Source organism: Ovis aries, chromosome 3 (genome assembly GCF_016772045.2).
Source record: "Ovis aries strain OAR_USU_Benz2616 breed Rambouillet chromosome 3, ARS-UI_Ramb_v3.0, whole genome shotgun sequence".
Taxonomy (NCBI): Eukaryota; Metazoa; Chordata; class Mammalia; order Artiodactyla; family Bovidae; genus Ovis; species Ovis aries.
In genome coordinates, this window is record NC_056056.1 from 19730485 (window position 1) to 19745344 (window position 14860).

The following is a 14860-nucleotide window of genomic DNA, read 5'->3' on the forward strand; positions in this document are numbered from 1 at the left end:
GGACACACAGTAAGTTCGCAAAGCATTATGCGTATTTCTGGTAAAATGACATGATGTCTGGGATAAAATAGTCCAAAATAAAAGGCCAATGGATGGGAGCAAAGAGGAAAATAGATGAGCTAGTGTCATTGTCATTAATCATTTTTAAAATTTTTTCAATTGTTTTTATTCATTTGTTTTTGGTTGCATTGGGTCTTCATTGCTGTGAGCCAGCACTGTCTAGCTGTGGCAAGCAGGGGCTACTCTCTGTTGTGGTGGACAGGTTTCTCATTGTGGGGACTTCTCTCGTTGCAGAGCCCAGGCTTTAGCTGCAGCACGGGGGCTCCGTAATTGTGGTGTGTGGGCTTAACTGCTCTGCGGCATGTGGAATCTTCCTGAGCCAGGGCTCAAACCCGTGTCTCCGTGTCCCCTACATTGGCAGGTGGATTACTATCCACTGTACCACCAGGGGGAGTCTATGTTGTTAATTACTGAAGCTGGACAGTGAATAGGTACATGGAAGCTCATTAAGCTCTTTGGCTTTGGTTTGGGTTTGAAATTTTCCATAAGGAGAAGGGGGCGACAGAGGATGAGACGGTTGGATGGCATCACTGACTCAGGGGACTTGAGTTTGAGCAAGCTCCAGGAGATAGTGAAGGGCAGGGAGGCCTGGCATGCTGCAGTCCCTGGGGTCGCAGAGTCGGACATGACTGAGCAACTGAACAACAACCCCAGGGTGGTCCTGATGGCAAAACCCCAGCCCCCAGCTTCAGGCTGGGCCTCTGGCTCATGGACGCCCTGCCAGCACCTTCTAGGTGGAAGCCCAGGAGAAACGCGGTCATGTTCTCAGGCTTGCGAGGAAGTGATCAGAAATCATGGTGCACAAAACTCACGTGACATTTTAAAAACACAAGGTACTTCGAAGATAACGTGGGGTTTATAGCAGGTGCTCCAGGAACAGCCCCCCGAAGAGGAGGGGCTGTTTTAAGGGGTCCCTAGGGGAACAGTAGGGCCCTGAGGATGCGTTCTGCAGCTTTCTATCTACTCAGCAAGTTGTCTAAAACATCCCTCACAGCTTCAGCTCAGGCCTCCATCTGCCCTTTCAGGAATCCCCCAGAACAAATGCTGAGGGACACCTCACCCTGGGAACACCCTGGTACTAAGGAACACGCTGAGGTCAGAGCGCGTGCGTGCAGCGTGGGGGCAGGACGGCGCTGACAGCACTCCACGGAGCGCCACAGAGCCTCACACTGTGCCTGGCGCTCACGGACACGCGGGCCCCACATGCTCCTCACCGAAAGCAAGGATCGGGCCCACTTTCAGGGGGAAACAAGACCCAGGGAGGTTAAACAGGCAGTGGACGCCCAGCTTGTAGCAACAGGGCTGGGACTGCCCACTGGGTCACAGGCCGGCCTGGTGCCCCTGTCTCAGGCACCCTGGACGGGCCCGCACCATCGCCCTGAACCTGCTGAGGCTCCAGACAGACGAGCCCTCACTTCACAGGCGAGCAAGGCCCCTTGGCCAGAAGCAGCGTTGCTTCTGCAAACTCCCCAAAAGGTGTACTGGCTCCCCAAACCACAGGGAGGACCCCAAAGAAAGAAGGAAAAGGTTGGGGGAGGGGCCCGGGAAGGTCAGGTATAGGTGCAGAAGAGCCTGACCCCAGGACACAGGTCTGGAAACAGGTCCCTCAACCCCAGGGAAACAGGCCAGCCGGCAGCATCCTTCTTTACCTTCTTCTCAAACAATGTGGGAGACACAAGAGTCACAGGAAGCTGGAGCCCCGAGAGAAGACCAGGGGACGGGCCGAGAAAGGAATGGTGGGGGCCCTCTGGCACCACAACACAAGTTGTGTTGGCTGCCCAGGTAACAGGAGGCTCTTTCTGGTGATGTGTCTGTGTACACACACACACACACACACACACACTCTCTCTCTCTCTCTCTGTCTCCTTTTTTTCCTGGAAACATCCTCTCCCTCTCCGACCACAGAGGTCACAGCCTGATCCGTGCTGTTCCCAGTTTGCAGGGCAGCAGAGACACGTGGTGGGGGCACGGCTGCAGGAAGACCGGAGGGGAGACCGAGGAGACGGAAGCAAGGTCCCAACAGGAGGGAGACGAGAAAGGAGGCGGCCTGGATCCCGGTGGCCTGAGGCGGTTACTCTCCAGCCTGGCTGTGTTCATTAATGCCTTTGCCTTTGTGCTCCCGACATCTCAACTTAGATTCTATCATTTACAACCCCAACAGTCACTATCTCGGACTCTTCACACATTTACATACAAAGAAACCAAAATAATTTTTCAAATTAACTCAAGGAATGGGTCTCTCTCCAAGAAGCTGTTCAAATGAAAGCATTTATTTTCATAAACGTCATCTCCAGCCAGTATATCTCTAATTGCACTTAAGACACTGGGGGAAAAAAAAAAATCTGTTATTTAATCCTCTGCCAGGTTAAAAGAATATCCAGCAGCTTCCACTTTCTGTTTTAGATGGCTATTACCATTTAATTTACATTCTCTTGGTATAAAAATATGTTTTAAAAAATCCCAGACTAACACATAAACACATTTACCGGCACATTCTTAAAAACACAAACATGACCGAAGCCCATAGTCAGGGGAGAGGAGAGTGGCCTCTTGGGGCGGAGGCAGGGGCCGAGCGGAGTCGTGAGCAGCAGCGGGCAGGGCAGACAGTCCCAGAAGACCCCAGGCCCTGGTCTGCAGCCCAGAAGACCCTCTCAGCTCACGGGGCACATCTCACAGTATTAGAAGACAACCACCTCTCACACTGGATTAAAACCAGGGGGAAGGAACAACGTTCTCAGGGAGCCACAGGGCACAGAAGTGCCCTGGGGCTTCATGTGGCCAGCCGGCCTAGCCCCAGAGTCTGACCAGAGGCCTGGGGACCACGGCCCAGTCTGGACTTCTCTCTGCAAACGTGAGGGTTCCCTGGGACTTGAGGGCTGCCTAACCCTGGCTGTGGCTAACACGCCCAAATGAACGACGATCCGGCGGGAGAGATGCACTGAGCTCCTCGGGGTCACACGCAGGGCCTGCTCCGGTCTCAGTGGAATGGCCGCCTCTGCCTGGGCCGGGACCTGAGATGACCTGCCGAGCGGCGCACAGCCTTCCTCTCCTGCCGGTGCAGTTTCTCAGCCTCCTGCTGCTTCTTCTGCTGCTCCGACTGAGAAAGAAGAGTACATGAGGAGAAAGAAAGAGAAAGGACATGCCAACAGCCCTTTCTGGGGGCCCGTCAGAATGCCAATGGCACGACCACCACCCTTAGCCCGGTTCTGGCAGGGACAGCAGGACCAGTGCCAGCCGCCATGGTCCCTTGTGAGAGCTGAAGCCTTAAATCCCCTGGGCTGGAGCGCGGCCTGGGCACGCCGGACTGAACCACACAGCTCAAGGCTGGCTCCTCAGCCCACACGCCACTCAGCTGCTCACGGGAGAGCCAGCCTTAAGAAGGCGTGATGGCTTTCCAAACGCCCACGACTTCTCTTGCGGAACTGTCCTTCACTGACAAGCCAGAGCCATTCAATAGTTTATTCACACTGTCTTAAAGACAAAGAAAGTCCTTCTGTGTCCCCAAACTGTGTAATAACCCACCCATGATTAACAATGCAGTCCCCTGGACCTAGTTCCAAAGAGAATCAAACTTGAAAGGCAGAGAGCTACCACTAAACACTGATAAAGGCTCGGCAGACACGTCAGTCAATCCCAAGTTCACGGCCGGAAGGGGCACATGGATTCTGGGATGGCTGCTGTGAAGGCACTGTTCTCAACACTCAGGTGAGAAAACCAGACCTCCTCCAAACAGTGTCACTAGTTTCATAGAAGAGAGCTACATCAGTGTAGAATCTGCGCTGAAGGGAAGAGAAGCTTCGGAGTTCTAAGAATACAGCTCTGTTCCACCAAGTCTGGTTTGGAGAATACAAACCCCTAACTGTGAAGCTCAAAGTAAAAATCTTAGCTGGTGGAACTAAAAGAAGGTCCAACTTTGACAGCAGTGGTGGGGCAACCACTTTCAGAGTTGAAAATGCTGCGTTAGAGACATCTGCACGGTCTGCCAGCCTGTGACCTGCCCTGCTCCAGGCACCTGGGGGTACTCATTCACATGTCCGCCTTGAAGAACAAGTCTCTGTGTTCACTTATGGCCAGGATTATTCCACTTCTGTAAAGTGAAAGAGCTGGGAGGTGACGGAATCATGAGAAAGGAACATGATTTGTAAGACCAAAAACTGATGACTCTCCTATTCGAGGAAACCCTAGGACTGAGATTCTGAAGAATCGAGCACTTTTCCTATGTACCATTTTTCAAAGCCTTTTCAAAGTAACCCTGCCCAGTGTGCTCCTCTGTAGGTCACTCCCCGGGCCCCACCCAACCCAGGGCGTGGTCCTTCCTGCCTGAGGCCAGCCCTGACCTCTCACTACAGAGTGAGGAACCTCTGTCAGCCCCCTCAGTCTGCCTCCTCCTGCAACGGGCCACCAGTGACTTTTTAAAAATAGAAACGGTATGCTGGTCTCCTACTAACTAGACCTTTTCAACTGTTTTCCACAGTTCTTAAGACCACGGTTAAAATTTAACCTTGCACACAGCCCTGCTGGACAGCTCTACGTGCCTTTCAGGCTACGTGTGAGGCCACAGTTGGCAGCCCCGTGATGGCTGTGCTTCACATATGTAGGCTCACTCCCACCCCCAGCGAGGCTGGAGGCTGAAGCCCTGCCCACCCCCCGGGGCTCTGCTGCCCCTCACCCAGCTGTCCCTCACTCCTCCAGCTGGGCCGGGCCCCTGACACTCCCAGCCCTGGGCCTCCAGGATCATGTCCCACATTACGATGAGGTGACTGTACGTGATCTCCCTCCATTCACAGGACTGCAGCACCCACAGCCACAGCTCTGTTCTGTGTGTCCCTAGCACATGGCAGAGAGCAGGCTGAGGCTCCTTTGTGAATGGAGAACTCAGAAACCAAAGGGAAACTGCAGGCTCCCTAGCAGAGTAGATAATGTTGTGTCAGGAAGCCCCTGAACACTGCTTATTTAATATTCTGTTTCTTCATATTAAGAAAAGTGAAGTTGTTCGGTCGTGTCCGACTCTGCGACCCCGTGGACTGTAGCCTACCAGGCTCTTCCATCCATGGGATTCTCCAGGCAAGAATACTGGAGTGGGTTGCCATTTCCTTCTCCAGGGGATCTTCCCGACCCAGGGATCTCCTGCACTGCAGGCAGATGCTTAACCTTCTGAGCCACCAGGGAAGCTCTCATATTAAGAAGCATCCCTTTAAAAATGCCTCTGGTCCAAGTAACTCTGGGAAATGAGGTACTAAATAAAGGTAAACAGGGAGTGCTGGGGCTTTTTAAGTCAGGAGCTGCTCTGTATCTTTGATACGGACATCTGTCGTGGATTTCCCTTGGGGGTGTGGGCTTCCAGGAGCCCCTCCTCTGTCTCCTGGAGCACACTCCATGAGGCCCGGCCCGTGGAGTCCCCACAAAGGCAGGTGTCTACACATGAGCTCAGAGGTAGCAGCGATCCCTGCAGAAAAACCTCTGTCCAGAAATATGCGTGTGTTCATTCAGGATCCCATGGGCGGCAGTCCGCCAGGCTCCTCTGTCCATGGGATTCTCCAGGTAAGAAAACTAGAGTGGGTTGCCATTCCCTGCTCCGGGGGATCTTCCCCAGGAATCAAACCCGGGTCTCTTGCATCTCTTGCACTGGCAGGTTTTACCACTTTACCACTGCGCCACCTGGGAAGCCCCTGTCCAGGAAAAAAACTGTCCTTATCTCCAATCTAGAGAAGAGCTGTATTTGCAAGATGTTGCCACTGTGTGACCGATTCGTTACAAGTTAAGAGTCAACCAGCTTCTTCTCCTCCCTGTTCCTGTCCTGACTCCTTTCCCACATCCATGGCAGTCCTATCTTGGGACAGGGGTGCCGGGAGCCAGTGTGAGGAATCCCGCCTGTGACAAGGTCATGAGGAAGGAAGCTGACATACGCAAGGCGTGCTCAGACTTCAGGGACCCCTCTGGAAATTCCTAAGCATGTACCCCAACAAAAATCTGCCGGTTTTTGTGCTCTGCTTTTCTACTCTTCTGACATTTTCTGGAAAAAGTCAAGGCTTTAGTCTTCTGCATTTGAAAGAGTGTTTCAATCCAAAAACCCCTCTGATGGCTTTCTAGCCTGCCTGCAGGACTCGTACAGCTGCGAGTGTGATTGTTTGAGGCCTCCTGACCGCAGGAGGCACAGGAAGCTTCCGAGGAGTCAAAATCTTTAGAATAGGACTGATTAAAAGTTTCATTTGTTGAGTCAATACTTGCTGCCAAATTTTCACATCCTTTATTTGTAGATATAGTTGGTATACAGAAAAACAAGTAGTAGACCTTGTATTAGAAACATTAGATCTTTGAGTTAAGTACCTTCTTTGTTATATCCCACTGCACCTTTGTTCTATAGAGATGTAACTTTAATGCTTTAAGGAGATGTAGATTAAAGAAAAACACTTCAGGGGAAACAAAATTAACATTCATTAAGGAAGAGAGCCAAAAGTGTTAACAAGCCTCTTGGCCAGAAGATAATGTAAATCACCTGAGACCTTTTGTATACAAAATGATGTATAGAAACAGTCTGAGCTGCGAACGCTACATAATTTTGTGTTACCCATTGATCTCCATGTTTTATCAAAAGTATAAAAGGCCTTCTGAACAATAAAGGAGGGGGCCAGTTTCTCGGACCAGTTTCTCGAACTAGTCTCTCGGCCTGGTTTCTTGGGACTCTTGGCTCCCCCCGTGTCTTTCTCTCTCTTTCTTCTTCTCTCCCTTTCCCTCTCTCTGCTCTTTACTTTAACTTCAGGCTGAATCTCAAGCGAGGCATCCTTAGATATTCAAGCGGGCGCCGGTGGCCCAACGTAAATGGTGCAAATTCCTTGTCTGGAATTTTATTGGTCTTCCGAGTAAACCAAGCTATTCAGCCCTCTTCCTCCACTTAATCTTCCTACTACGCTATAGTTAAGAAACAAGTCTTTCCACGCTAACGCCGTCCACCCTCCGAATTCCCTGGATCCACCGGGGCTGGACCCCGGCACAGGGGGGAGGCTAAACGCAAAGCACACACCTGCACCAGTACCTGGCTGGCCCAGGGCCCCGGAGGGAATGAACTACAGGGTATTTAAAAGTAGAATCTGGGACCTAATCCTAGTTTTGCCACTACAGAATTTTAAATAATATTAAGGCATAGGTTTTTCTCCTTCAATTTGATTAACATTTTAGAAAGTATATATGAAAATACTTGGAAAACTCGAGATTTTACTTGAATATATCACGCATCTAGTATAAAAGGATTTGTATTAAAAAAAAAAAACAAAAAATAATTCCATAAAAATTCTTAAATAAAACTAAGATTTAATAGTTGAAATTCTATTAGTCAAAGGATGAAACAGGCATAAGTCAAACGCCAACTGATGCATTCCCCAAACTAATGTCAAAGCCTCTCCTAGACTCAACCGCAAGGCTGCTTTAAGTATTTTCACTTAAATGTTTCGTTTTTGTATTGCAGTTTAGTCACTAAGTTCTGTCCGACTGTTTGCGACCCCATGGCCTGTAGCCCACCAGGCTTGTCTGTCCGAGGAGTTTCCCAGGCAAGAATACTGGAGTGGGTTGCCAATTCCTCCTCCAGGGGATCTTCCAGGCCAAGGGATCGAACCCATGTCTCCTGCACTGCAGGCAGATTCTTTACCGATGAGCCATCAGGGTAGCCCTCTTTTGTTTTTTGGGGTGTTGCGGGGAAAATCAGAGCCATCTTATTTCCAGTTTACCACCAATCATAAACTGATACTGACCTTAGTACCTTCCAACTGGGGAAACGTGGGGAAGGAGTATGCTTGCGTCCTCCCAGCTCACCCTGTGCGGCAGAGGGAGCCCTGTGCCGGGCAGCCGGGAGCCTGTGAGGTCTTCCCACAGGGGACCTGTGCCTGCCGCCCCCTCAGCATCGTGAACTTCACAGGGAATTAGGGAATGGTCGAGGGCACACAGAGACTCTCTAAGAAACTAGGCACAATGAGTTAGTCTGAACACACAGCCAGTTTTGGCTTATTTAAATGAGAAATCTAAGATGCAAGTCTGCTGTAAATGGAGACAGATTTAACTGAAAAGCTTCTTACACACAGAATAAAAAAGCTCTAATGGAGGGAGTGGGAAGAGGGGGATTTGGGAAAAGGTGATCAAAAGTACAAACTTCAGTCACGAGATAAAGGAGTATTAGGGGTGTGACGTACAGTGTGAAGACTACAGTCAAAACTGCTATATTACACATAGGAAAGCTGTTCAGAGGGTAAACCCTTAGAGTTCTCATCACAAGGAAAAAACAATATTTTTTCTTTTTCTGCTCTTTTTTTTGTATCTATATAATGAACAGTAACTAAGTAAAAAATATCCTTATCATTTGGCAGGCCTTCTGACGACATCAGAAAGAGCTGTCAACAACCAGAGATGAATGAGCGGACGTTGTGAACACATTTCTCCGAAGGAAATGTATGAATGGCCAAGAGGCGCATAAAAAAAATGCTCTACCATTGTTAGTCATCAGGAAAATGTCAATCAAAACCATAGTGAGATACCACTTCACACCCACAAGGATGACTACAATAAAGACCAACAGTAACAAGTATTGGCAAGGATGAGGGAAAAAACAGAACCCTCACAGACTGATGGTGGGAATGGGCAATGGTGCCATAGCTTTGGAAAACAGTCTAGTCACTCCTCAAAAAGTTAAAAAACCAACAACTCTAATGTCCACCATCAGATTAAGGGACAAGCAAATTGTGGTATGGGCTTCCCAGGTAGTTCAGTGGTAAAGAATCTGCTGGCCAATGAAGGAGACATGGATTTAATCCCTGGGTCGGGAAGATCCCCTGGAGAAGGGAATGGCAACCCACTCTAGTATTCTTGCTTGGAGAATCGCATGGACAGAGGAGCCTGGCGGGCTACAGTCTATAATATCGCAAAAGAGTCGGACTCCACTTAGCAACTGACCAACAAAAAACTGGTATATTCACAGAATTAAATATTACTCAGTCGCAAAAACGAATAAAGCTTTTGTACAGGCCTTTAAAAACATGCTAAGGTAAAAGAGGCTAGTCACAAAAGAAAACACGTTGTGTGATCTATATATACACACAATGTCCAGAACAGGCAAATCCACAGGCTGGGACATGAGAGGGTGGGGTTTCCTTTTGGAGTGATGAGGATGGTCCAGATTTAGACGGTGACAATCGAGCACAGCATGTGGTGACTACTAAAAACTCTGGGAGTTGGTGATGGACAGGGAGGCCTGGCGTGCTGAGATTTATAGGGTTACAAAGAGTCGGACACGGCTGAGCAACTGAACTAAACTGAAAAACCATGAACTGTATATTTTTAAAAGGGTGGATTTTAGATACTTGTATTGTATCTCAATTTAAGAAAAGGATCAGAAGCGAAATCTTTGTCATTCTTTCCCTCTTTGTGACAATACATACTAAGCAAGAATGACTAAATGAGACAAAAATTTTTTTGAAAACTAAAACCATGGAGCTTCTTCACTCACCTGTTCATAGCAAATATTTAAACCAGCTTATTCCTCCTTCATTGTATGCCAGGTGTCGTCAAAGGTGGCTTAGAAATGACTGTTGTTAAGTCAGTTTAGAATGGGGCCTACTGCGGATAGAGTAATTCGCCTCCTGAAACTATCCACCCTGGGCAAGCTGATTGCACTGTGATGAACACATGAGAAATCATCAGTTCTTGATCAAGTCCATGTGAGCCTGAACTATTCTTTCACAGCCGTGGATGGTCAGGACTTCTGTTTTACAAGGTCCCACCTCGGGTGGCCCAGTGACCCCGAAACCATGCTGCGGCTCTTCACCAACAGTACCGAGCCTGGGGTCACTGGGGGCCTGCCTCCCTCGGGACACCAGACATACGCCTGGCTCTGCCAATGCTCTGCCTTGCAGTGTGCCTGCAACCCAGGAGCGGCTCCGGCTGCAGGGAAAAAACTCCCGAACAGCACACGCTCCCTCAATGGGGGGAAGCCTGGAAGGCAGCTCTGAGGTCAGACACACACAACACTGCTGGAAGCCTCGTCTTCCTTCTGTGAATTAAAAAGGAACAAGAGAAAGCAACTTACCTTCTTTAATGTAAATGTCAGTTGTTTGCTGCCAACCGTGGTGTCGGATACACTCAATGTTCCGTTTTTCGCTTCAAGTTTCAACCGGTCTTCAAGGGTTTTACTGCAGGAAATTTAAGAGAATGACACATTAATTAGGGTTATGTTTTGATTTCCCATTAGAAACAAGCTTTAATTAGAATTGATCACACAAAGAATGACCTTTTACACATGTGGTAAAGACAGAAAATGGCATTTGTTTAACACAATCAATGGACAGAATTGCAGACACTCAAACCGTCATTACTCAGACTCAGCAAATAGGCAGTAGGAACAATGGATGTCCCAAACACCCACTAATTAAGTGTTTTAAGTGGTGGTTCCACATATTTCAGTGCTTGCTATTTATGTTACTAAATCACATTTCTGAAGCCAAAATGCAAAGGAGCCATATTTCTGAAGCATGTAATTTACTGTAACGGTCAGAGGCACTTAAGCTGCTAAACCATTTTATACTAAATCCAGGCACCAGTTAGGTATGTGAGCAACTCATTCACCTTCTACACAGCAGTGAACACAAAGCCTTTCAGGTCAAGCCACAGAGAAGTGCCATGAGAACTCTTGACTTTTCCTTCACTCCTTAGCTTGTCGGCCACGCTCATTGCCCACAGCACAAGCAACTTGACACATGAGATCATCTGATGGCACTGGGTGCTGACTGAGCCTGATCCAGGGCCACCTCTCCTTTCAACTTCGTACTTGACGTACTTTCGGACACAATTTACCCCCAGCTCAAATTTCACTTCGTGATCATGTTTCTAAAATCTCTTTCTATAATCTTTGTCTTTGCTATAGTCTGCTGTGCCTGGCAACTCACTGCATCTATGACAGTCAAGATGTTGATTCTGATTTTGAATTTAGTACCAGTTATATAACACTTCATTACATGTTCTTATAACAATGCTTTATTATAAAAGCAGATCAGCATTAACTTGCTTTAGAGTGAAAAAACAGAACTAAGCCTAAAGATAGATATTTTTAGTAAGTTTTAGATTGGGGGCAGGAGGAGAAGGGGACGACCCAGGATGAGATGGCTGGATGGCATCATGGACTCGATGGATGTGAGTCTGGGTGAACTCCGGGAGATGGTGATAGACAGGGAGGCCTGGCGTGCTGCAATTCATGGGGTTGCAAAGAGTCAGACATGCCTGAGGGACTGAACTGAACTGAACTGAATGTCAGCTCTAGCCCTCTGCATGTGTGCATATTCATTCATGTCCAATTCTTTGCGACCCCATGGACTGGAGCCTGCCAGGCTCCTCTGTCCATGGGATTCTCCAGGTTAAGAATACTGGAGTGGCATGATTCATGTTGATGTATGGCAGAAACCAACACAATACTGTAAAGCAATTATTCTTCAATTAAAATGAAAAAAAAAAAAAAGACATTGGAGTAGGTTGCCATTTCCTCCTCCAGGGAATTTTCCTGACCCAGGGATCAAACCACATCTCCTTTGGCAGGTGGATTTGGGAATCCCTCTAGAAAAGGTTAAAGCAATACCCTCACATACCTGGAATGAAACTAGGAGAGGAGAGGAGAGGGAACCAAAAAGAATAAGGTTGTCTCTTCTATTCAGTTCCTTCCTCAAAAAAAACAAGTAAAAACACTTCCAATACTCCTTGCACCAACTTAAAACTGAATGCACCCTTTTCTAATTTAAAAGCTTGGCTGAATTTTAAAGAGACTGGTGGTGGTGGTGGTACATTGTATGAAAGAGTCGTCTTTTTCCTGAAACACGATCTTTGGGACTAATTACTGAGAACACAGCTCCACGAGACAGTGATGCTCCTTTGAAATTCTGAAAGCCAGTGTTTGATGTTCACAGCTTTGAAAGCTCTACCTCTAGTTTACAACGACTAGTTAGTACTAAATATACCTTCCTTACATAATTTGAGACATAAAGTGGTTAGCATAGAAGTAGCAACTCTTTTCTAAGCAATAATGCTATTAAGAAGCACTTTTAAAGTACTTTTCATCTTCAAAGTTCTTAACAGACTAACTAATTAATCCTTTCAACATCCCTGAGACAGAATATAGATGGCAAAAAGGGAGGTAAGATATTCTATAACTTGCCCCAGGCCACAGAAGGATTCGAGTCTAAAACCAGGATACCAATTTAGGAATTTCTGGTTTCCAGGCGTGTGTCAGACCATGCTTGATTTATAAAGTTTTGTTCAGGAAATGTGTCCGTTAAGTATTCTAAATGACAAGCTTCCACATGACAAACTGAGTGAAATGAAGGTTTGGTTTTGCCTTTTCTTTTTTTTTTTTTTTAACCAGAATTCAAAAGTAAAGTGTAAACCGACTCCAGCATGTGTGACTCATGTCAGCCTCAGCAAATGCCTTTGGTCGTTCATTTCATTTTTGCTTTTCCTTTCCAGGGCTATAATCGCTGAGATTTTAAAGGTAACAGGAATTCTGAATAACTATGGAGCCACTGAGACAAGGTGGTATCCAGAGAACACTAATTTGGGAAGAAAAAGACTTTTCAAGTAAATTGTGGGAAATTACTACTCTTCTCAGGATGACCTAGCTCCTCCATGACAGGGCAGAGCAGCTCTGGTCTCCTCTCCGGGTACCTGGCCGTGCGCTTGTAGAGACTTGTCCTGTCTTGGCTCCCTGGAGAGACCTGAGCTTTGGAAGGAGCCGTGGCAGAGGATCAGACACGGGGGCCAAGGCCAGAGGCTTCTGCAGTAAAGCAGGTCCCACTTTCTTCCCTTCAAAGTCAGCCTGTGAATGCGGCTGCAAACCAGCAGTCCCCAAGCCTGCTACCCGAGTGTGAATTTGGTCAGAGACGATGGAAGACCCGGCCAGAAACCTGCAAACTGTCTACTGTGAACAAAGAAGGAAACGCAGGAGCCTCAGTGCTTGTCCTTCTCACACTCGCCCAGGATGGCTGGCCCTCCCAGTCACGCTCCCTTCCCTGTCCCGCTCCCCTCCCTGTCTAGCCTTCAGGTCGGCTCGCCTCTGGCTACTTTCTAATTGACGGTCAAGTTAGGAATTTCAATAGGAAAAAATAAAAAGCTTTTCTCATGATGACTGCGGGGACTGCCAAGAAGACAGATATGACACGGGCTATATATAGCAGGTGAAAAGTGAGAGAAGTACTCACCACAGGATGGAGTGGACATGAGGTCAAGAACGTACATGATCAGTATGGCTGTATTAGAAGAAAGAAGAGTGGGCATAAACTCCAGGGGGAAATACTAAGGTATTTATTAGATGCTCCAGGATAGCTGAAAGATTTACTTCTTTGAGGCTCTAAAACACACACACGCACTGATATTAAATTAATAATAATACTCCTTCTTGGAGTTCTTAAAATGATTTTGTGAGGAAAGGGAGGGAGAGAGTGGAAGAAATCCATAAAGGCACAGAGAAGAGGTAAGTTCAGTTCAGTTCAGTCGTGTCTGACTCTTCGAGACCCCATGAACTGCAGCACGCCAGGCCTCCCTGTCCATCACCATCTCCCGGAGTTCACTCAGACTCACGTCCATCGAGTCCATGATGCCATCCAGCCATCTCATCCTGGGTCGTCCCCTTCTCCTCCTGCCCCCAATCCCTCCCAGCATCAGAATCTTTTCCAATGAGTCAACTCTTCGCATGAGGTGGCCAAAGTATTGGATGCTTTAGCATCAGTCCTTCCAAAGAACACCCAGGACTGATCTTTAGAATGGACTGTTTGGATCTCCTTGCAGTCCAAGGGACTCTCAAGAGTCTTCTCCAACACCACAGTTCAAAAGCATCAATTCTTCAGCAATCAGCTTTCTTCACAGTGCAACTCTCACATCCATACATGACCACAGGAAAAACCATAACCTTGACTAGACGGACATTTGTCGGCAAAGTAATGTCTCTGCTTTTGAATATGCTATCTAGGTTGGTCATAACTTTCCTTCCAAGGAGTCAGTCAGTTCAGTTGCTCAGTGGTGTCTGACTCTTTGTGACCCCATGAATCGCAGCATGCCAGGCTCCCTGTCCATCTCTAACTCCCAGAGTTCACTCAGACTCACATCCATCGAGTCGGTGATACCATCCAGCCATCTCATCCTCTGTCGTCCCCTTCTCCTGCCCCCAATCCCTCCCAGCATCAGTCTTTTCCAATGAGGCAACTCTTCGCATGAGGTGGCCAAAGTACTGGAGCTTCAGCTTTAGCATCATTCCTTCCAAAGGAATCCCAGGGCTTATCTCCTTCAGAATGAACTGAATGGATATCCTTGAAGTCCAAGGGATTCTCAAGAGTCTTCTCCAACATCACAGTTCAAAAGCATCAATTCTTTGGCGCTCAGCCTTCTTCACAGTCCAATTCTCACATCCATACATGACTACTGGAAAAACCATAGCCTTGACTAGACGGACCTTTGTTGGCAAAGTAATGTTTCTGCTTTTGAATATGCTATCTAGGTTGGTCATAACTTTCCGTCCAAGGAGTAACCGTCTTTTAATTTCATGGCTGCAGTCACCATCTGCAGTGATTCTGGAGCCCAAAAAATAAAGTCTGATGCTGTTTCCACTATTTCCCCATCTATTTGCCTGAAGTGATGGGACCAGATGCCATGATCTTAGTTTTCTGAACGTTGAGCTTTAAGCCAACTTTTTCACTCTCCACTTTCAGAGGCTTTTTAGTTCCTCTTTACTTTCTGCCATAAGGGTGGTGTCATCTGCCTTTCTGAGGTTATTGATATTTCTCCC

The 14860-nt window shown here is 47.5% G+C and overlaps 1 protein-coding gene across 1 annotated transcript in view; it reads right to left on the reverse strand.

The window, feature by feature from the left end:
• Nucleotides 1–2309: 2309 nt before the first annotated feature.
• NOL10 (nucleolar protein 10) overlaps nt 2310–14860 on the reverse strand; it is a 94604-nt gene continuing 82053 nt past the window's right edge. Inside the window, exons 20-21 of the mRNA XM_004005682.6 lie at nt 10130–10232; nt 2310–3157 (exon numbers count right to left, since the gene is read on the reverse strand). Coding sequence (XP_004005731.1) covers nt 3038–3157; nt 10130–10232 — 223 coding nt within the window. The 3' untranslated portion in view covers nt 2310–3037. The remainder of the gene's footprint in view (nt 3158–10129; nt 10233–14860) is intronic.